The sequence below is a fragment of the Amblyomma maculatum genome, chromosome 1, assembly GCF_055883805.1.
Source record: "Amblyomma maculatum isolate TAMU_Amacu chromosome 1, ASM5588380v1, whole genome shotgun sequence".
In the NCBI taxonomy this organism is placed as follows: domain Eukaryota; kingdom Metazoa; phylum Arthropoda; class Arachnida; order Ixodida; family Ixodidae; genus Amblyomma; species Amblyomma maculatum.
This window is the reverse complement of record NC_139344.1, coordinates 88,755,110-88,778,624: the sequence shown is the minus strand read 5'-3', so window position 1 is coordinate 88,778,624 and position 23,515 is coordinate 88,755,110. Positions and strand designations below refer to the sequence as shown.

The 23,515-nt window shown below is 47.4% G+C and overlaps 1 protein-coding gene across 1 annotated transcript in view; it reads right to left on the bottom strand.

Moving 5' to 3' along the window:
- The window catches only part of LOC146203107 (uncharacterized), a 239,886-nt gene that overhangs the window by 5,471 nt on the left and 210,900 nt on the right, over window positions 1-23,515 (bottom strand). Inside the window, exons 41-44 of the mRNA XM_084588528.1 lie at window positions 14,894-15,640; window positions 11,578-11,582; window positions 1,454-6,950; window positions 817-883 (exon numbers count right to left, since the gene is read on the bottom strand). Of these exons, the coding sequence (XP_084444654.1) occupies window positions 817-883; window positions 1,454-6,950; window positions 11,578-11,582; window positions 14,894-15,640 (6,316 nt within the window). The remainder of the gene's footprint in view (window positions 1-816; window positions 884-1,453; window positions 6,951-11,577; window positions 11,583-14,893; window positions 15,641-23,515) is intronic.

Genomic DNA, 23,515 nt, shown 5'->3' with positions numbered 1-23,515 from the left:
CCCGAAAGTTTCAGGAAGGGTGACTGCCACTTATTCAGTCCAAAAATTTGACTCCATAGCATGGGATGCTATTTAAGTGTCCTACCTTACCACGCATAGTGTCGACGCAGGGTTTTTTCTACAGCCTGTAGTATGTCAATGCTCACTCAGCAAAGATGATATCCTGGCAGGTACAGCGTGCTGTGCATGCAAAAATCACCCTATTTGCGTGTGTGCCAATTACTGTTGCATAATAATTAAATGTAACCTTTATCGGCCGGTAAGTCAGGACCACGTAGACGACAGTTAGATTCAAAGATGCAAGCTAAAGGTAGTCAACTGCTCGCGTGTCTTTTAAAGCAAGGAAATAAAGGCAGAGGCTCGAAACGCATTCAACTTTGCCGGACCAATAGTGGCTTGCGTATTGGTATTAGTCCTGTGTTGTCACGACGCGTTCGTTACAAAAGGACTGCAATGCGGACGTTAAGACTTTGTAACAGTGATGACAACCAAGATCACGTCTCTCTGAATTGCTGCCGCCTCGGCGCTGCCCAATTCTTGAGCAGAAAGTCCGACGCAGTTTGGTGCAATTTTGGAAATTTTTATCAGAACGGCGCAGCTTTTCTAGTTCGACACACTTGGCGCAAGGGTGGCATCACTGCTAATGTGCTGTTTGCATAGGCAAGCTGTAAATCCGTACTAAGTTGCTTCACTGAGATTATTTTGTGATAATTTTCTAAAAAAAAAAAAGATGATAACGCACTGCTAAAACTACATCATGATGCTCATCCTTCTCATAGATGCTTTAACAAGTACAGGTGCACAAAGGTACCTCACCGAGTAGCAGTAACAGGCTGTGAAGAGTCATCCAAAGCTGACTCCGCTTCCATCCATTGGTCCCCGCCTTCAAAAAAGATAGCGGCAACGAAAATCGTTCATTACAGTTTGGCTGTAAAATGGCATAATATGCCGAACATATGTCAAGCACAAGTGACAGGCCAGGGTCACCACCACTGCAGGCTATGGCAATCACGCACAACTATAGAAGAAAAAGGTGCACAAACACAAGCAGAAAATCATTAGGCAGTCAAGTTTTCTTCTGTGCCTATTTCTAACACATTAGCCAAACGTTTGTGAGTAACTTGTATTAAACATGCAGATTAGGCTTCTCAACCAACTTTTAAAACCAAGCAAGAGCACTTTTTGCCAATCGCCAGTCTACTGGTGCCCTTTATTTCATCCAAGTACCTGTACTGCAAACACAACAAAACCAAGAAGAAAATAACAAAACAGAACACAAAACGGTCAATCCGGGAGGGAGCTCGAGCAATAGCCGAAAAGCCCACACACACACTTCATCAACATCAGTGCAGTTTCAGCCAGCCTACTCAAGGGAGAGGAAGGGAGCGAGGGAAAAGGAAGGAGGGGCACAAACGGAAGGTCATTCGAGAGGGGACGTCTTGTCTCCATCTACCTGACAAGCGTTGGAGCCCAGGACAAGCAGAAGAGGGTGCTGCTGCGGGGGGGTCGGGCACTAATGGTGGCGGGCTGGCCAGCGACGAGCAGGCACCGACTCCGGAGTCCGATGTTGGAGTGTTCTCGGCTGATGAATGTTGGCCGCCGGCTAGGTTACGCATGTACTCTCGCATTTGGAGTCGTGCGTCAGGACCCGTGAATGTGACCGTCTTTACTGTAGGCCGCACCAGTACGTGTTGCGTTACGTGAACAGCGTTGCCAGCTGCGTCAAAGCCCTCGTACTCGTCTTTGTCCGACGACGGCTCCATAGCTGCGAATGAAGCGACAAATTCACGGCTTCGTTGTTCAGCGTCTGGACCCATGAATGTCTGCGCATGCAGCCGCGGCTCCGAAGTCACGTGCCGTTTCACAGTCCGGGTGACAATCAAGTTTCCCTTCTCGTCGATCGTTTGGCGCTCTTCAACCTGTTCTTCGTTCGTCGGGGAAGCGGCTGAACGCAGCAAGCATTCGCGGAAGCGCTCTTCCATGTCGTCGACACACATGTGTCCTTCTAGCGGTGTTCGCCCGGGTGCAGTATCATGATCAAAGTGTTCCTCTGTCAAGTCTCCTTCTGAAAATAGACCGCCCTCCAGGGACAGTGGCTTGCCTTGCGTAGCAAAATACAAAGTTTCGTGGTCGAGGGTGTCCGTGCTGGAGACCATGGTCGATTCTTCTGCTGAGTTGAGGCTAGACATCATAGAATCCGTGTCACACTGGTATGTTGCGTGAGTATTTGCCGAACTACTGGGTTCCAAAGAGTCTGTGCTTGAGACAAGCGCATCGTTCCGCGGACGTTCTTGCGGTCGAGCATCCAGCGACTCTCCGTCCGAAACGAAACCTTTCATCGGGTCTTGGTCCACCCATGTGAGAGTATCAATACGTTCCACAACTACAGGGACAACAAGCGGCGATGACGCAGGCCGAGACAAAGTTGGTGACAGTTCTGTCGTCCGAATCTGACTCGGGAATTGATGCCACGAGCGGGAAGTGTCATCCAAGCCAGACGTTTCATCGGCTCGAAATGAGTCCCATTCAATGTCCCTCGTTTCATACAAAGAGTCCTGCAGTTCGTTGTGATCTTCCTGCAAGGAGTCAGCGTCAGCAGACAGCTCCCTTAACTGCAATGAATCCTTTTCTTTACTCGGGACCTCCTGAAGTGAGTCATGGCGTTCGGAGTCCTGCAGTGAGTCGTGCAAAGAGTCCAAGTCCGCGCATTCTTTTTGCATCCAACCAGGTGTGTCTGGACCGAAGTTCGATTCAGAGTCATCAATCTCTCTCTCCCGCAAAGAGTCGGCATCAAACTGTGTAGCAGTCGATGCAGAGCTTTGTCGATCGACGCTCTCCACTGAGTGACCACTTTCAGTGCGTGTAGTCAAAAAGTGCCTTTCTGTCTTAGACCAAGCAACTTCCTGCCCTTGCGCTGTTTCAATGTCTCCTAATTGTGCATCAGCGGTAGTTGCACACTGCTCTTCATCGACATCTGTGGAGGCATGAGGCAACAAAATCACTCCGCTTTCATCAAACACGATAGCTTCATGGCCTGGATCTGATGCTTGGCTCTCATGACCTTCATCGATTTCATCTAATTTTGCAACAGCTTCACCTCGAAGACGAGCGTCAACCCCCTCCGCTTCTACTATTTCTTTCTCGAGACGTTCAAATTCAGTCAGAGAGTTAACAGATACGCTGTCTTGTTCACTGCCTGCACCACTGCGACCTTGATGCTGACGGCCACTAAGCGAATCGCTGGACCCAACACTAGAAGACTTTGTGCCTGAAGTCATCTCCGCTTCAAGTCGCTCAAACTCCATTAAAGAGGAGGTCGAAGCATCGTCTTTTTCACTGCCTTTCCCAAATGTCTTGCGTCCAGCAAGGGTATCATAATCTGGTGTAGACCCACGTTCATCTGATATAGGGCTGAGTCGCCTTCTACCTCGTGTGCGTGTGCGCTCGTCATCGTACCCTTCTTCTTCTACTTCTTGATGTGTATACAGATCACCATGTTCTATTCTGCCTTCTCCAACATATTCCTGTTCATAGGACAGGTCATACGGGAAGTCTTGCTGGCCGCCGTTTCCTTCCTGTAATTGACTCTCTAACAGCTTGACATTTTCAACGTCCATCCCTTCTTCCGGAAGGTAACTTCCATCCGATATCTTGGGAAGACCAACGCCATACTTGTAGGTCTGGTGCATTTGGAGAATATAGTCTTCACATTTGCTCGTGTAGAGCCTGACGTCGTCGGCCGTAGACCTTTCGGGACTAGATGCAATTCCGGAACGTGTTCCATTATGAAATGAGCTTTGATTTCTCGAGTCGCTACAGACCTTATACTGGTCGTCTACGGGAACATCCTGTGCAACGTGCGTTTTATCAGAATACGTGATTGATTCCTCTGCGCTGGCACTCCCAAATGCCTCATTTTCACCATCATGATGCAGGGAACCTTGTGCCAAGTTCCCCTCCTCATCTTGGTCATCTATTTCATTTGCAGGTTCCGGTGTAGCTGGGCGTTCAAAAGGGTCCTTTAAAAAACTGCTTTTGACAGCAGATCGTGCGCTACAGACTTGGTATTCACTCTTTCCATGACAGTATTCATTGAAGGAGCAGACAGACTTATCCAGTAGCAGTGCTTCATTCGCTGCACTTTCCACTTCCTCTGATGAGAGATCACCCTGAAACGTTTCTGCGTAGAAGCCTTCCTCTCTTAGTTCCGTGCTATTTTCCTGTTCATGCTGCTCATGACTCGTGGACACCTCACCACGTGATGCTTCCAATGTAGCACCATCATCTTGCATCTCTGTTTGTCCATCAGGCACATTCTCTTGGCGAACAGGCCTCAGGGTCTGAGCTGTGAGATCATCATACTCAGGCACGTATTCCACTTCCACAGGGCCGTTTACTTCCTGAAACGGGGGAGTGGCACGGTCATCATCAGCCTCGCGGTGAGCATCGTCAGCCACCACAGCCTCATCAAACGGCAATGAAACAGAGTTCTGCATTGTCGACTGTCGGTGATGCCGCTCACTGTCGCAAGAAAAGTGCTGCGCCTCCATCACATCTACAATGGTCTCTACGCTAGTCTGCCACGTGTGCTCGCTCTGCGTGGCCGAGCTTTCCGAGACCGAGAGCTGTTCTTCTTCGTGACTGCTCGCCATGAAATCGTCGCTATGCCGAAGCCGGCGCTGCCCTTCCAGGGGAGCAGATACACCATTCAGAACCTCTTGTTTTGAAGGACTCCGAACGGATTCAGTGGCGGACAAGCCAGAGGGTGGCCACCCAATGCAGCTGCGTCCAGGCTCTGTTGGCATTGTGCTTTGGAATGAGCTGAAGGCGCCCTCAGCAGTCGACGGTCGTGCGCCGGAAGATCCGTGCGGTGTTGGACTACTGTCCCTAAGTGCTGACTGCCAGCTCGGTAAGAAGGGATGTTCCACCCCACCGCGGATCACTGATTCGGGTATTTCGCCGTCGTAAGGCTCCCTAAGCACCGATTTTGATCGTTCCGACTCTATATCAGAATCAAGTTCCTCGTGCGCAGAGGCTACAATTGTTTCACTAGCTTCGGATACTTCCATGCTACCTAAATGGCCAGAGCTCTCAGAGTCAACGGAATAGGCAGAGCCACGCGAACTCCCACTCAAAGACGAACGCGCCGTTGCGAAGGATGTGTCGTGAGATGATGCTGCTGCAGTAGCATAAGATCCAGACACTTCGCCATCTTGCGATGTGGCACATGTCTCGTACTCTGACGAAGCATGTCCACTCAGTACGTTTACATCAAATTCAGACGAAGTTGGCCGGCTTGCGCCAGGTGTTTTCCCAGAATCAGATGTCAACTCAAATGAATAATAGTGGCTGTGATCAGTTTCAGACCCTGAATGGCCAGTGTCCAAGTCCCGCGATGATCTTTTTTCACTTGTTTTCTCTGTTCTCTTGGATTTGGATCTTAGCACGACAGGAGAGGCGGCATCTGGTTTTCCACTACTTGATCCGTCGTCCAAGTCTTTCTTTTGCAGTGGTGATGACTCCAAACCCAGAGAAAGCCCTCCAGCAGTGCGCGCCGCTCTCTCATTTGCGTCATCACAAAATGATTCGCTTCTGTCCACAGGCACTTCCTCCTCGATTACAAACATTGTGTCTTCAAGTTCCTCCTGTGCACCTTTGTCACGGTTCTCATGTGACTGCTTTCCTTTTCCATCATTGTCTTGAGAATGAACTGTTTCAAGGACGATAGCACCCACTCCAGAAGCTGACCGCCGGTGTGATCCCGATGCTTTAGGGCCATCGCTATCGGGAGACGAATTTCGGTCAGATGAGGAGTCTTTTCTGTCACCTCGGCACGTCGCAGTGATGTGCGTAGGAGATTGCTCTCTTTCTACGAGATCTTCGTCTGATATTTCGGAAGGAATATGCTCCAACTGAGGCCGCTTGCCGTCAGCAGTATGTCGCAATTCTTGCAGCTGCGGCTGAGCAGCACTATTGTCACCCGTAACATCATGTTTTTCGTGAACAACCTCGGCGCCTTGCTCGGCAGTCATGTCATGAGCTACCTCCACATCAACTCCTTCCTGCTCTACAACTGGCACTTCCCAGGTGACTTGCTCTCCTTGAACTTCAACTGCACTCAGCACGGCTCGCGGAGAGGCCGGCGGAGTCGGTGGTATAGGCCGGCCCCGAATCTTGGACATTACGTGATCAGCCCATTCTTCCTCATCCTCATCACTGTCCCCACGACGTGATTCGGGTGTCCGGGCGGTCATATCTGACACTGTAAGGAGACCAACACCGAGAAGCCCCTCTGACAATTCCTTTTTCTCTGGGGCCCTTTCTTCGGGTGAATGATCAAACGCTTCATTGAAAATACTTGGCTGAATCTGGTGCACTGGCTGTTCGCCGCTACTGTCTTCTGTCACCAGTGACTGTGGACGAGCGCGGACCTCCTCCTGCACTGCATGACGCAAGCTCTTCTCCGCTTCTAAAAGTGCAGTCTGCGCAGCCTCCTCGGCCGGTGCGTCGCGGACAACTTCGTACGGACTTCGACTGCCTGCCGGACTCGAGGATTCTTCCACCGGTGATGATGTGGCATCAATCACGTCTTCACCAGCAAAAGCGACATTCTCAAAAGCCATGGCGGTTCCACCTTGGCTTGGAGGGCATGGTGACCCTACTTCTGAGGAGGACTCCACTGATGACTCGGAGTACCGGACAGGCTTCTCTTTAGCCGGCTGTGCCTCAGTCGGTGAAACACCGACGCGAACTTGCATGTCTGGTGTCAAGTACTCTGGGTATTCTTGCGCAGGTGATATGTCCTGCTCAGGGCAGTAAGCGGTCTCTTCCGGTGGAGAAGCCTCGAGAAGTGGCGAACGTTCCCGACCCCCCGCGCTGCGCCCTGCCGATACCGCCGGGTCGGCAGCCGCTGATGGCGCATGGGACGACTCGGCCACTGCTGCGTTGCGCTCTAGAAATACGCCATGGAACGAAATGGGTTAGTGAGTTTCCAGCACGCTTTCGAACTGGCGATGTCCACGTCTTTCGCTGGCATGCAGTCAGCAATCCCGGCAGATGCCGGAAGCACAGCTCAATACACATGATACAAGTGCAGCACATGAGAGCTCTGCACAGTAGCGTCAATGCATTATAGCAGTTTTGAACAAAAACTCAACGCCCATATGGAGCGCACAGTACAAAAGCCTCGACCAGCCTTCCTGCTGCATAGTCACGCAGTTTCAGCTAGTATATACCTGGTCATGCAAGCCTAAAACTGTCAGGCCTTAAGCATTTTCTCCAATCCTTCTGCGCCACCGTCATCGCCATTGTGTAGTGCAATCCGACACTGAAGAGAGCTGGATAATGCAACTTTAATAAGCCTTATGGTACAAGTTAGTGAACAAAAAACCAGTTCTAGGACAAGGCAACCTCTGTGCCCGCCCATCAACCTTAAGCAATGCTGAAAATTTTCTTACTGACATTAGAATACATAACTGTATTAGCTGCTGTGCCACTTGGAGAAAACACATCATGCACCGTCCTCTGAAAATGTTCCCAGGCCGTAGTGCGCGAAATTAGTCATCGCCAGGCCGCATGATGAGGCGTTTTCGGCAGTGCTACTAGACCATATTATGCAGCCTGGCCGCCGCTCTGGCCACGCGTGCACAGGCCCGCCAAATTTTTGACAAAGGCAGTGCACAACAGGCCTCATGCCTTCGCATCAACCCGTACAAAATGCTCAGGCTTAAAAGCCATACAGACGTCTTTACTGCCTACACCTCGAGGGGTAAACCGCTTAATGCGCCCATCTTACAAACATTTCTTAAGATCACTTCATCCTCAGTTTAATGCAAATTGTTAATATATATTTTTCAAGTGCCACAACACTCTAGATGAAAAAGAAAAAAATCTAATCTGACATGCCCCGTAGTTACCTGTACCACATTCAAGAAAGGGTACAACAAACACCAAAATTTAGCCAATTTGATTGGTCCTATTACTCAAAATAGTATTGACAACCCGATAATAAGAATAGGCTGCACTTCTTTAAACTCTTTGAAGATAGAATGTACATTCTGCATATAAATTGGACAAAACGTGGAAATTATTCATGGTGCAAGTTATGCAATAAATTTCTTAAGACACCAGCCAAATGCTACAATAACAAATCTCAAACTCTTATTAGAGGTGCTTGAATAGTACCTTACTATAAAGATATGCTAAAACGAAGCCAAAACGCTACAATTAAAAAAGCCGACTTACTGCACTGCTACAAAATTTACTGCTAAAAAATATTTAAAAATATGCTGTGACAAAGGAGTAAAAGCTTACAAAAATGCTACAAAGCCATGAGACAAGAATGACAAAATAACTGCTCAAGCCTGTCTAAGGTGCAAGAAAACCATCCCTGCTGATGTCTCAAAAATTGCCTTATATGGCACAGTGATGAGAGGTTGTACAACGTAACTGGTAACCATTTCTGAACAACAAATTATTTCTCACCTACACAAGTAAAAAGAGAGCTTCGCTACCACAGAAAGCTATTTCCAATTATAAGCTCAAAATCAAATTTTATATGCAGTATTCATATAGAAGCATGCTACTTTTTCTCAACTGCTGCATTTTTTGTAGTCACCATGGGCAACATGTTTTGTTTTTTTACTATACAGAATCTACAAAAAGAGTGCAACTCTACATTGAGGCTAGACATCAGTGCTTTACTACGCGTTGCAGGGGTATATCCTGCAAATAGGTACACAAATTGCAAGCTAAGCTACTAGGAATCAATACTAAACATACTGTGTTCAGTTACGAGCAATTATGTAACCTATAACTTAAGCATGCAGGGGTTTCTCTATGTTTTATAGAACTAGCAGAAGCGGGGAAAAATAATGCACAAATAGATTCATAACATCAACAGTACTAAAAAAAAAACAAAAATGCAAAGCAGTGCCAACAGCATCATGCACACAAGGCAAGCATAATCACAACTACTGCAGTAGTGAAGTATTCTTTGGGAACAGTAGGCTGGTTTCGACTACCATTGTTAGCTAATAACAATCATCAAAATGGTGGTGGTATATACACTTGTGCTTCTGGCAGCATAGTCACAAAATCATTTCTTTAGCTAAGCTTTTTTTCTAATTTTTAAAGGCTAACGAACTGCTCTAGCAACTATAGAGGTGCTTACTCCAGTCAGCACGACTTATCTGAGAAAACTAAGGTAGCCTATACCCGCGTAATGAACCCACTTTGTTTAAAATCACAACATGTTGCCCTCAAATGCATGTAAACTGTGAAGACACGGATATGTTATGTAATGATGTACCTTAGAATGCTATCTAGAGGATTACATTGGGCAAGGTGCCCCTAATAAAAAGTTCAGCTTCCAAAAGTACACAATTTAGGGGTCAAATGAATGGAATTGAACGGCGGCACACAGGCAACACTACATCCACCAAAAGCACAATTTCTTTGACAATTAAGCAGGATATCTGTGCAACTAAATTTGGGTCAATTCCATCATGCACCAACTCGCCCCCCAGGCCGTTACTCCAAATGAATGGCACCTTCGTAAGTTTGCGCATTAGCATTTTTCAAGCGGGCAAAGGTGGCACTTCTTCAGAGGAATGAGCATATGGTACTCCTTATATAACATTGCCATTCTCGAACCACGGAAAGCAATTGCGATGATGATAGGGTTCGTTTCCTAACCACACGCAATTGCCTTCGCAATCTCTCCACGCCATTCCGTTCTTGTCGCTTATGTAGAGTTTTCACGTCATTCTCTTCTTAGTACTGTATTTTTTATCAAACATTCAGACAAATTCTCGGGGGAAAGATCTACCGGGTGAGGATAAAGCTATCGTTGTATCCAATATATCGCCGATAATCGATCGTTATATCTGGTTTATTTTTACATGGGCACAATGGGAAAACTAACAATGCCTGATAATCTGATTATTATAAGCGATATAATGTCATATCTCGTATCGTTATACGTGGATTGAATCACTGTATATTCTGCTACGAGGCTTTACCATTTACATATATGTGTAGTTTTGTTTTTGACCACTTGTACCAAAAAGCCCAGGAACAAGTGACCGAACAGTGCTAATTGTACCTGCCACATTGACATATACCATGCAACTGCCCCTGTTCTCCCTCTCAGCCTGTTCTGCTAAATGCCTCTAATACAGTGCACTGCCACACATTAACCATCTCTCAAATTCTGCAATAATCTCAAGTGACAGAGAAGTTGAATTAAATTGTTTTGCCCTTTACTTCTTAGTTTGTAACCTGTAAGTGCTAATGTGCCTCTAACATGTTCCAGGAACCTGAAATTTTTTTCCAGTCATTTTACAAAGCTTGATGACACATACTCTGCATGACATTACCAATTATCATTAGCATCATGCTAGTTTTTGTAGGACACACTTTCATGAACTACTAGCCTCGCAAAGTTATTACACCGAACAGAATAAGAAAGGTCAGCCAACTCTGCAGATAAGCACTGCATGCTAATGCCAAGATGAACTACAGGTCAGTGATGTAGAGGTATGCAAAGTGGAGCAGTTTAATGCTCATGTCAAGTAACAAATATGCAGTTTGGAAGAAGAGTGGCAAAGCGTGCAGTATGTGCAAAGACACAAAAAACAGATTAACATAGAGCTCTTTGAAAATGAGCTTCCAGAAATAAAGTTTGCCCTAACAAAAGTTGAGCAAGCATCGTAAAGAAAGAAGGCAATAAAGAAGAGAAAAGAACTAAAGCTCCAACAGCCCCCCCCCCCCCCCCCCCCCCATTACAACTATAAAAAAAGACACTGAAGCTGTGAGCCTGCAATATGTTAACTGTTGAATGCAAGTACAAAGCAAATATAAAAATATAATGAATCCTCTCAGAATTCAGTTACAAACATGGTCTTGCACCACCATTTCACATCTCTACAGGTTACTGAAAGCCCCTATGTACACATACTGTGGCTCAGACATTAAGTTGGGCATCAAACTCACTAATAATACCTGTCTGCTATTGCCTAATCAACACTTATAAGGCTTAGCAGGAAAACACCGAAGCCAGCGCAGAAAATCTGACTCTTCCATGAGTAAATTGCAAATCCTTTTGAATAGCCCCTTCCTCATATTAAGAAGTGCATTTGCCATTTTCGCAGCATTAACACGAAAAGAAAATGTGTACCACCACCATTTTGATGCAAACAGGAACTGCTTGTGCATTTTTGAAACAGCACCGTGGCCCCTCATTTCTAACCGAGGATCACAGGCAACACTACATCCACCAAAAGCACAATTTCTTTGACAATTAAGCAGGATATCTGTGCAACTAAATTTGGGTTCTAATCTTTCTAATGCAAAAAAGGAGCAGGCCCATCGCGCCGCTGCCTGAATGAGGTATTACACAGAACTGTTTCCCAGTTGAGCACCATGCACACAGTGCATCAGGTCTTGCGTCAAACTTTTCTAGAACACGCTCATGCAAATTTTTAAAAATATATTACCATGAAAAATGTTTCCGAACGGCCTATTCTACAAACCAAACAAGCAAGCAGACAAACACAGATAAAAGACAGAATAGACTCTTTCTCATGTTAGCACACCCCATGACAGTTTTGATGCTTACGGCTTTGCAACAAATTGCTATGTGGAAGTGAAACACTTTCCACTTAATAAGATATGACCAGAGAGCTACACCAGATCCAGCTCACTGCTCGCTGTGATGCAGAAAAAGTGTCTATTCTATGCTGGTCATGCAGGTGCGAGCCTGCAAATGGTAAGTTAAAAACAAAACATTCAGGCAAGAGCCAATGATGATGAGGTGACTGAGTGAGTCCGGCGGATCTTCCAACCAAAACACATGTAACCAAGAATGTCGGAACTCTGCAGGCAGGCGTTCCCAAGATGCACAGCGTGCAGGCGACTGACACTGTAGAGCAATAAAAAAAGGAGGCGACCAAAGTACCTGGCTCCAATGGCGGCACCCTTGTTGCCACAGCGTCATCCCCAGAGGTGCGCAACTGGTCCGCATCTGGGCACAGCTCATAATCAAGCTCAGAGAGTGGTGCCGGAGCACCACTTGCCTGACTACCAATTTCCACTTCCGTGGACAATTGCGGTTGGAGGTCTCCGCTGTTGTCCTGTGACGAAGGCACGGACTTCTCCTCTTGCGAACCGGCCTCGGGTGAGGGGACGTCATCTTCTATGTCCGGCGCTTCGTCCTCAGTGCGTACTTCAGCGAGCTCCACATCGCTCTGTGAAAACCCGTCCAGTAACTGCATCATAACTTCGTGACTACATTTTTCAATTTGTGCCTGATCATCCAAGGACTCGGCTGTTGGTGAGCCACGTCTTCTCCGCTCTTGGTCTTCATCACCTTCATCGGCAAATAAAGGGTCTCCCAAGCTTGTAACCGAATACTGAATACGGTCTTCAGAACCACGACTTTCCTTCAATACTTGATACATTTCTTTAACACCAAAAGGGCTCTCTCTTTGGTCTTTCTCCATGGTTGATGGGGGACCAGCCTGAGAAAACGTTTCACTCACTTCTGACCTTTCAAGAGGACTACACACAGGGGCGCTGTCACAGACATCTTCTTTTATGATGGCTTCATGGTTGACTTCATGAAGTGATTCTACTAGGCTGCTTGCTATGTGAACAACACTTTCTACAATGCGGCTGGCCTCTTCAATTTCTGTCTGCCTGTCTGAGAGTACAGAAGGTGCTGAGCCTGTTCCCTTTTCATCTAGAACAAAGCCAACGCGTTTTCCCACATTTGTCACTGTTCCAGTGGGTGCACAGGGCTCCTGCTGCGCACTGGTGTCATAATCCGGAAATATTTGGGGAAAGTGCACAACCTGGTTTAAGGCATCAGGGTCTGTAGTTAAAAATTCTGCTATTTTTTCAGCTTGGAGATCACCACTTGAAAAACTACCTCCATCTTCAACCTCGTCTTCCAAAGATGATGAAGTGCCCTGAAGGAATGGTATAGCAAGTTCAACTTCCTTATATCTGGAGAGTTCTTTTTGTTGATCCTCATCAGAAGAATACTGCACATCGCTTCCACCTTCATGCAACACTGTGCTTGCCGTTATATGCAACACTTCCTGCTTCAAATGCTCGCTATCACTGTCCTTGATGGCCATATCAGTGCTAATTTCTGAAACTGATTTTGGAAATTCTGTGCTCCTTTGTCCAACATAATCACCCGACAAAGGCAGGTCCCCTGTCTTGTCATTGGTACGTGAAATTTCCTGCAAGCCAAAGTCACTCCCTTTTGGCAGAGTCTGAGCATCTTTTGCAACAACACTGTGACTTACAACTTGATAATCTGTTACACTACTTTCTGCGAGAACATTCACACTGTCCTCCACAAGTGAAGCTTGTTGGCCTTCACTTCTTGCGAGATCCAAACTAGGTTCTTCACGTGACCGTTTTGGCAGTGATGACTCCAAACCAGATTTGCACATCATACCAAGAGCACTGTCATAATCGAGGCTCTCTTCTTTTTCTTTTCTGAGAGCTGGTTCAGAAAGTGTGGGCAAGTGCTCCTCATGGCCAGGTTCTGTAGTGCCAATAACATAGTGCCCTGCTGTTCTACCATGTTCGTCAGTGAGCAAGCTGGTGTCTTCACAGAGCAACTGAGACTGAGCATCCCCGCCAAGCAATTCAGATGCATCTTCAGAAGGGTCCGAAATGCTTCCTACAGTTTCAGGTTCTTTCTTGTCTTGCATTGGCGAAAGTTTAGAAGTGATTTCTGAATCATCACGTATGGATGGCTCAAAGGCTGGGCTTGCAGCATGCCTCCATTCAGACACTTGACCAGCTGGCAAAGGTTCATAGTCTTCCAACACAGTGATGAATTCTTTGAGATTTTTATCATAGCTATCTTCATCAGTTTCCCCTAAGGTGCCTTTAGGATATGCATTTAGAGCAGCCAAAACTTCTGGCTTTTCTTGTCTTTCTTCAGCAATTTCCACGGTAGCTTGGATCTCTAGCTTTTCAGGCGTAAGGCAAACTGCAGCTGCTGAACCAGGTGTACTGTGGGCACTCCTCGTTGGCTCTTCTCTCGCAAGTTCTGCAGCTGAATTATCGAGTGTGCTCTCAATCTGATTAGGAAGAAAGTCACGAGATACTGAGTCTTGTGTTGCACTCAAAATATCTGCACCTTGCTCGCTATCGTCATCCAACTTGGAGGCAACAAACTCTTGAGTTGATCTATCGAGTGCTTCCAGGACCTCTTTTGGTACACCCTGTGCGACACTGGCTTTGCTTCCAACAGAAGAGAGACTTTCTCCGAATGCTGATGAAAGCTTGTGCTGTATGTCAGCGTATTCTGTCTTCATGATAGTTTTTTCCTTTGGACATGTTCGAGATTCAACTTGACTAGGCAATTCGACACAGCCCTCAAATATATTTGGCTCCTCAGAAACCTGTGCAATGTCTAACATCTCAAGCTGCTTCCCAGAGATGATGTCACGAACTGGCAACACTGCAATTGGTGCTGCTGCCAATACAGCACCTAACCTTCCCGCATCCTTTCCTCTAACCTCTGACCCTAGATGAGCCTCTTCTGAAGGTAAGCTGCTTATTTCTGGGGACTCCAAACCTGTCATTTCAGTGGCTGATGAACTAAATGTCTCCAAAATGGCACTCTGAGGGCTTGCCTTAATGCCCTCCTGCAGGATTCCTGACCCAGCCACAATGCCCATCTGGAGGCCTGAAGCAAGTATCTGTGACTGTGAACTACGCAAAGAGGGACTCTGTTCCTTTACAGGTTGCCTGTCAAATGCAGTGATGTTAGTCTGGTTAGGAGGCAAAGTTAAATCTGTGGTAGCTTCATGCACCAGGCACAAAGAGGTATCATCACCTAATGCACTAGGGAGAGGTGGCTTACCGACTTGGCTACTTTCCTGTCGAGATGCGGACAGGGAACCTTTATAAGCATCACGCAGAGGTGATGGTTTCTCTCCAGGCAAGTCAGAGCTGCAAACTGAAGTTTTGCTAACTGCTTCTTCGGAGGCTGGCATTCGCACTCTCATGTGCGAGAACTGCTTATCACCGATGTCTTCAGCCACTTGAACAGAACACACATCAAAAGCTTCTTTATCAGCATCACTTGTGTGCACAAGCAATCGTGAATCACTCTTTTCTTCCGTGCTCCGCAAGTCTCCCAATACTGTTGAAGAAACCTGCTGCAACGAATAGTCTATTTCAGTCATACCTTGAAGTTTCTGTTCCATCTGAGGAGCTGGATCCACTAGGTCAACTTGTGGAATGCTAGCAGTTGGCAATGGGCCTGCTTGGGCCCCATTTTGAAATAGCCGGAGCCGTTCGGAAAATACTATGCTCTCCTCAATGATCTCTCCTTGTGAAGTAAGACTTTCTGAGCGTGGTCGTGGCTTGAGGGTCACAGCTGGTCGTGTCAGTGCTGTGTCCAGTGATGGTGTGCTGCCCAGCCTTGCACTGAAAGTCTCCTTGGAAGGTGATTGTTCAGACAGCTTTTCGAAAAACTCTTTTTTCTGGAAGAATGTAAGCGACTCCGCTTCGTCACACTCCGAAGGTGCACTGGGTCTAGAGCCGTGATGGCCGTCTTTAGGTGAATGACTTACGGTAGTGGACGTGGTGTCGCCCCTAGGTGCACCTGTCGTATTCGGGTGGAAGGGGAGAAGGAGGAGGAACAACTCAGGTGGCATAGTGCTTTGCTAAAGAAATGCCGCTCCTCGTCTCCCTCTTGAAGATCATGTGATGCTGATGAGCATGAGCAAATAAAAAGATCCTTACGCACTCCACAATGCTGTCTTTCGCCATAAATACACACTAATGTTTTCCCCATAGCATACAAAAGACAGTGCATTGTGCAGATGCTAGTTTATAAACTGACCACGAAACAAGCAACAGCTGCAGCTGCAGACATAAAAAATGTAATAATAATTATAATGCACCAAAGCTACAGCAAACCAAAAAGACTAAAACTGTTGTCCAGGTGACATTTACATTGCTATTAACAAGTCATATCCTACTGTATGCAGCCATGGGTGACAATGAGAACAGCCAGGCTGGCCAATCAATTGTGAATAGTGTTAAAAACAAAGAAACACAACGATATTGCTCCAAATGACAACTAGTGCAACACACACACACACGCACTCATGCAGGCTTTTGTAAAAGTACACAAGCATGGAAAGAGACACGATCTGAATAATCTTTATAACCTCTTTTAAGGCCAATGTCATGCAAAATGTAACACATTCTGCAACAAAAAAAAAAAAAATGCCACAATTAAAACTAAGTAGAATTCTACCAGCTGCTTTACACTTCTGTAGAATGAGTACATGGGTAGGCATTCAAATAGTAAACAGCACTCCTGATTCAGTTTTCGAGCTCAGTAAACAGAAATCAAAAGGTAGCAACTAATAGTTTTGTCTTCACTCGCGTGTTATTGATGGAAAATGAAGCAAACTGCTTTAATAGTACCAAAAGTATACCATGCATGCTCATGGTACTTTTTTTATAACAGCCCAGAATGTACACTAAGATACTTTCACATAGCAAGAAGTGTGTGGTGGAAGTATCACATAACCTACTTGACATTAATTAACACATGAAACTGCACAATCACACAACTTCAAACAATCATGCTCAAGACGACCATACAAACATTCCTGTAAACACACTTTGAACTTTGAGATTCATATGTCAGGAACAATCATACTTGAACAAAAAATGACTGGCTGATGATGATGAAGTGTGTGGTAAGGCACTATTCCATACAAGCAGTACTAGATCCTTCCTTGAGACGAGCTACACAGATTCACAGCAAATGTGCACAACACACTCAATGAAAGGAGGGAACCAACACCACCTCACTGACTTGACTGCACAAATAAAAATGCACGTCAGCTTTCCGTTTCACTCAAAAGCAACAAAAGGTATGCCAACAGCAAAGCAGAATACATTCTTATGCAAATCAGATGCAATTAACTTTGCCAGTCAGAAAGAAAAAAATGCATTATTGCACGTAAACACGAATCCAAAAGCACACAAACAATAAAGAAGCAGCACTGAAAAAAAGTTTACCATGCACCAAGAGGCAAATGCAGGCCTGAAACATTCATTTCACAAATAGCTTGATCAACAAAGGCAACAACAAATTCAAATATACATGCACACATACTCCGCGATGGTAAAAAAAGAAAAAAAAAAACATGGTTGCATCTATAGCAAGTGTATTTCAGAACTGGATTATTAAGATATTTTCGTGGCACTCCATTCATTGTCTGTATAAGGAAGCCACAAATGGGCTCTGATTATCCCTGTGCATTTGCATCCCAATTTTAGCTGCAACACTATATGCAGCCCACACAAGCAATCGTCCTCACCACAGGCATTAGGCTACGCAGAAAAGGGCTTCATCTGCAGCCCTCGCTTAACTCTGCATGCATGGTAAACTTGTAGGTCATGTACATTTCTCTGTGCAAACAAAAGTTTAGATGCCAAATAACGGTTGCAACACTAAGTGTACACTTGCAACAACAAGGCGCAACTAGGTAGGAAGAAAAAGATATGACGATGAAAAGCAGAATTTTTAACTGCTTTACAATATAGCATGTGCATTAAACGTCTCCACCTTAAAATGAAAAAAAAAAAAAAAAGCACTGGAAAGGAACGATAAAATTAATAATTGACCTAAAAATTTACGCGCACAGAAAAATGAAGAACAATTTATTTACCTCAAAGGATGCATGCATTTAAGCAATGAAAGCTTCAGACAATGCTGTGGACAGCTAAAACAAGCCTTAAATCATGTGGTATCAGATACAGTAGCCGACCGATTTTTCGCACTCCAATGATTCGGACTTCATTGGGGAACCTATTAAGCACCCCATATGAAAGTATATAGTACATATTCCTGACCGATATTTCAGACTATGAGGAGTCCAAACGTTCAATCTTTTGAACCAACATAGGCACCAGCCATACTGTGGAGATCAGTTTTTGGCCAAAAGGTAATTTTTTTCTAAGCGACATAGCTGCAAGAAAGCATCGCCGTCACAACAAGCCAGTCCTGGCGGCTGAGAAAGGCGTCATCATAGATTTAAACGGCCTTATTCAAATGAATTACCTTGGCTATTTGCTCTTCGCTGTTATTTAGGGCAGTGGCAATAACAATATGCTCTTCTTCTCTTTGCTGTCATCGAAGTGGACAAGCAGCGTGCGATTTCATTGAAAATAGGACAGGTGCAGCACCTGCCGAGGCTGCTACCATGCCACCGGCAGTGAGACAGGGAGGAGGGGGAATGGGGTTGCTGCACTCAGAGGCGCTAGTAGTTCTGCTTGCATTCTTCCCGTGAGTTCCATCTCACGTTCTCTGCAATTGTCGTTACTCGCGGAAACAGAGTATCGTTGGAAAACGTGGCACATGCGTTGGCTCGCCGCATGATGCAGCAGCGTAGTGCTATCATACGAGGCTAGGCGGTGCAGATATGGCGAAAGCATGGGCTCTGGGCGAGATAGCAGAGCTACAACATACCACGATCAGAGATTCATTACTGCCACTGCGCATTCCATTGCGCATTCCATTGCACAACGGTCGGTCGAGAGGGGAGCACATGCTCCACTAAACAATACAATACATTGCGGTACGCTATAACTTTCCGTGCGGGGAGTCACTGCGCATGCGCTAATGACTCGGAGGAGTTGCGTGATTTTCGCTGATGCACATACTTGCTGCATCAAGCTCAAATTTTCCGGCACACTGGAGGCCTGCAGTATCTGATTATGTTAGCGCATGCGCTATGCTGCACCTCACTATTATTGGCTTACAAATGAAATGTGGGGAGTGGTGAAATTTTTCAGTATTCGGATCATTTACCAGGTTCCACCGAGTCTGAAAAATTGGTCGGACTGTACTTGCAAGAGAAACTAAAAGAGTTTCATTGCGATCAGCGAATTCAGGACTTCTTTTCTCCAAAAATGTTGCCGACTGTGGACTCTTATAACCACAAAGAAAAAATACAAAAATTTAGGTATATGCTGGTCAATATAACAAAACTCCAAGATGTGGTTTTGTATTGAAAAGTAAGATGAGGTTAGCGTAGATTTACTTACTTCAGTGCCCAGTACTTGCTTCCTTACACAACTGCAGAACAGAAAATGGTTCCCATAACATTCAACCTACTGTAGTAATCCCGATCGCCATCAGCTCGCGCGCCAACCCGAAGAGGTAGACTAAGTGAAGCCAGAGCCTTGTTGGTACTGCACTGTTGGCAAGCTGTTGGTTCGAACGCTACCCCCGTCGCTTTGGTTTGCGGACGTTGCCTACGGTCTTGGTGCTCCAATAAACACCTTACACTTGGTGGAGGTGTCTCGGTCGTCGCCCCAGTCCTTTTCGCAAATTTCACCCTGGAACTTTGGAACCGCACGCTACCGCCTTCGGTCACAACCATGCAGAACGCTCCCAGCCAACCATCGGCGCCCATCCCTGCCACTCCTGCCACCATCTTCTGTCCCGGGGCACAACACCCCCGTGACCCACTTTTCTTCAGTGGTACCGACGACCATGACGTTGACGACTGGCTGGCCTCTTTCGAGTGCGTCAGCACTTACAACCGCTGGGACGATTCCATAAAACTGAGCAATGTCCTCTTCTACCTCACGGACGTGGCAAATCTATGGTTTCGAAACCACGAAGCCGATCTTTCGACGTGGTCTGTCTTCAAGAAGAACTTCGCGGATGTCTTCGGCCGTCCTGCGGTACGCAAACTCCGCGCCGAACAACGCCTCAATGTACGGCTTCAACTTCCCAAGGAAACGTTTACCAGCTACATTGAGCACGTGGTTGACCTCTGCAAGCGGGTCAATCCGTCCATGCCCGAGCCCGAAAGAGTCACACATGTTCTAAAAGGTCTCACTGATGATGCATACTATATGATGTCGGCCAGGGACCCTACTTCCGTATCCGACATTATAACCCTGTGCCAGAGGTTTGACGAGTTACGAAAGCAATGCGCTTCTACGCGGCGGGCTGCCGCACCTGCCGGCATTGCTGGCTTGGCACTGGCTACGTCGGCGGCGGAACAGTCTCAATTTATGCAGAATATCCAAGACTTCATCCGCGAGAAGTTGCACGCCAGCTGTCCCTCCTCCATCCAGTTCAGCCGACCGTCTGCACTTCGCAATTAGCGCCGGCCAACACGCCATCCATCTCGCCGGCTATCCGCCAAGTTATCGAGGAGAAAGCCGCCGAAGCACTGCCTTCTAGTGTTCCCATCGCTCCTGTGCAAGCCCCACTCACTTACGCTCAAGTAACCGCTGGAACGCGCGGTCTGCTTCCTACGTCGTCTTACCAGAACGGCCCTACATTTTATGCTCCGCCTCGTTTCATGGCCTCTCAGTCTCAGATCCCTCGACCGCGACGCCGCATTACGAACCCATGGCGAACCGCCGACAATCGCCCAATTTGCTATGCTTGCGGGCTCCCGGGTCACGTCGCTCGCCTTTGTCGTCAGCGCCCGCTTCATCCTGAGAACGCAGTCCGTCAGTACCACTACGATCCCGAGCCGCCCTTGAGCAACGTTTCTGGATCGTCTCCACCTCGGGCTCAGTACTCGACACGCCATTCGCCTTCGCCTCGCCGACGTTCCATTTCGCCGATGCTCCGGCGACAGGGCCCTACGCAAGGGGAAAACTAAATGCCGCAGTTCCGGAGGCAACAACTGCGCGTTTGACGAACTCGTTAAGTCCTCCTCCTTCTCCCGCCAACATCATTGAAGTGTTCGTAGAAGGTTTTCCCGTTCTTGCGCTGGTGGATACAGGTGCTGCTGTTTCCGTAATTAGTGATACTCTTCGCCGCAAAATTCGCAAGGTCACGACGCCGCTTTCTGCCTTTTCGCTTCGTACGGCCAGTTCAGAGCGCATCACCCCTGTGGCAGCGTGCACGGTACGAGTTTGCATCAAAGACATTACGTATCTCGTCGAGATGGTGGTGCTTTATGCCTGCTCCCACGACATCATCCTCGGCTACGACTTTCTGTCGACTCACAGTGCTGTGATTGATTGTGCCGGTGCTGAAGTTGAGCTTTCCCCTGTGTGTAATGTTTCCCTGTGTGACCCGCCTGTGCGCCCTGCTAAACTCCTTGTAGCTGCAGACACCGACATTCCTCTTTTTTCTTCTGTTCTCGTTCCCCTTATTTCGACATCTGCCCTCCCTAGTCCTGTTCTCTTTACGCCCAAACTCGCCTCCGCCCACCATAGCTGCCTCCTTCTTCCTTTCGCCGTTCTAACGATTTCTGATGGCAGCTGTGTCATCTATGCTTCCAACCCTTTTCCCTGCCCGATGGTTGTTCTTCGCGGGGAGTGCCTCGGCTACATTGAAGAGCTGGACCCTGATCGCACTTACATGTTCTCCGAACCTGAAGTTTTTCTTCACGTCGCTGCCCTGACGTCTTGTGCTGCTACGAGTGATGAGCTTCCTGTCGACGCCCTTCATCGAGCTATCGCGACCGACCTTCCGTCCGCCCAACGGGACTAAATAGTCGCCCTCCTTCAGCGCTTCAGTGCATCTTTTGACGTGTCCTAGCCTTCCTTGGTCCGCGCCTTGACCGTTTCTCATGCAATCGACACTGGTTTTCATGCTCCCCTGCGGCAGCGACCATATCGCGTGTCGCCCACTGAGCGCCGCGTCATTCGTGACAGTCGCCGATATGCTTCAACGGGGCATCATACGACCATCTCAAAGCCCTTGGGCCTCCCCCGTAGTGTTGGTGACGAAGAAAGATGGCACGATCCGCTTCTGTGTGGACTACCGGCGTCTGAATAAGATAACCCGCAAAGATGTTTACCCACTACCATGAATTGATGACGCGCTAGATTGTTTGCAAGGAGCGGAGTTCTTTTCGTCGCTAGATTTGAGCTCTGGCTATTGGCAAGTACCGATGGCTTCTGCTGACCGCCCGAAAACAGCCTTCATCACTCCCAATGGCTTGTATGAATTCAATATGATGCCATTCGGACTGTGCAACGCCCCCGCCACCTTCGAGAGAATGATGGAAAGCATTCTCAGTGGGCTCAAATGGGAAATGTGTCTTTGTTATCTAGATGACATTGTCGTTTTCTCGAAAGATTTCCCTTCCCACCGTCTGCGCCTTCAGCGTGTCCTTACGTGCCTTACTGAAGCCGGCCTACAGCTAAACATGAAGAAATGTCACTTTGCCACTACCAAGCTCACAATACTTAGTCATGTCATATCCAAGGATGGCGTTCTACCGGATCCTACCAAACTTCGTGCCATTGCAGACTTCCCCAAGCCCACAACCTTGAAAGAACTTCGCAGTTTTGTCGGTCTATGTTCGTATTTCCGCCGTTTTATCCACAACTTCGCCAGTATCATCGCCCCTTTAATGCAACTTCTCGCCGGAGGCCCGAACCTCTCCTCTTGGTCACCAGCCTGTGATGCTGCGTTCAGTACACTACGCCGTCTACTGGTCTCTCCCCCTATACTCCGCCATTTTGACCCTGCCTGCTCGACCGAAATACACACTGATGCAAGCGGCGTAGGTCTGGACGTCGTTCTTGCTCAACGGAAACCTGGATATTCCGAGTATGTCGTCGCGTACGCTAGTCCCTCACGAAAGCGGAATCAAACTATTCTGTGACCGAAAAGGAGTGTCTGGCCATCATATGGGCCATTACCAAGTTTCGTCCTTATATTTACGGTCGCCCATTCTACGTTGTTACCGACCACCACGCGCTCTGTTGGCTATCCTCCCTCAAAGACCCCTCCGGTCGCCTCGCCCGCTGGGCGTTATGTCTTCAGAAGTACGATATCCACGTCATCTATTGATCTGGACGCAAGCACACCGACTCTGATGCCTTTTCCTGTTCACCGCTTCCTAACGACTCGACGGCTGGCTTCGTTTGTGCCTACGATATGTGGCCGCTCAACATTGCCAACATGAAATCTGAGCAGCAGAAGGATCCATGGATATCCTCCCTCTTAACATTCCTGTCTAAGCCCACAGAGCTGTCTTCGTCACGTGCACTTCGTCGTCAGGCCCACCACTTCGCCACTCGTGATGGACTTTTATACCACCGCAATTACCATCCTACAGGGCAGAAGTGGCTTCTCGTGATTCCGCGACATCTCCGTGCTGAAATCTGTGCCTCTTTCCACACCGATCCCCAATGCGGCAATGCGGCCATGCAGGTGTCATGAAAACCTATTCTCGACTGCGTATGAGATATTACTGGCATGGCATGTACCGCTTCATTCGTCAATACATCCGATCCTGTACCGCCTGCCAACGTCGCAAGAATCCACCCCCTCAGCCAGCCGCTCCGTTGCAGCCATTGCGTTGCCCCAGCCGCCCTTTTGATCGTGTCGGTATCGATCTGTATGGCCCGCTTCGACCACTTCGGCTAACAACCGCTGGGTCATCGTAGCCGTTGACCACCTAACCCGTTACGTGGAAACATCGGCCTTGCAGTGTGCCACCGCACGGGATGTTGCTTCGTTCAT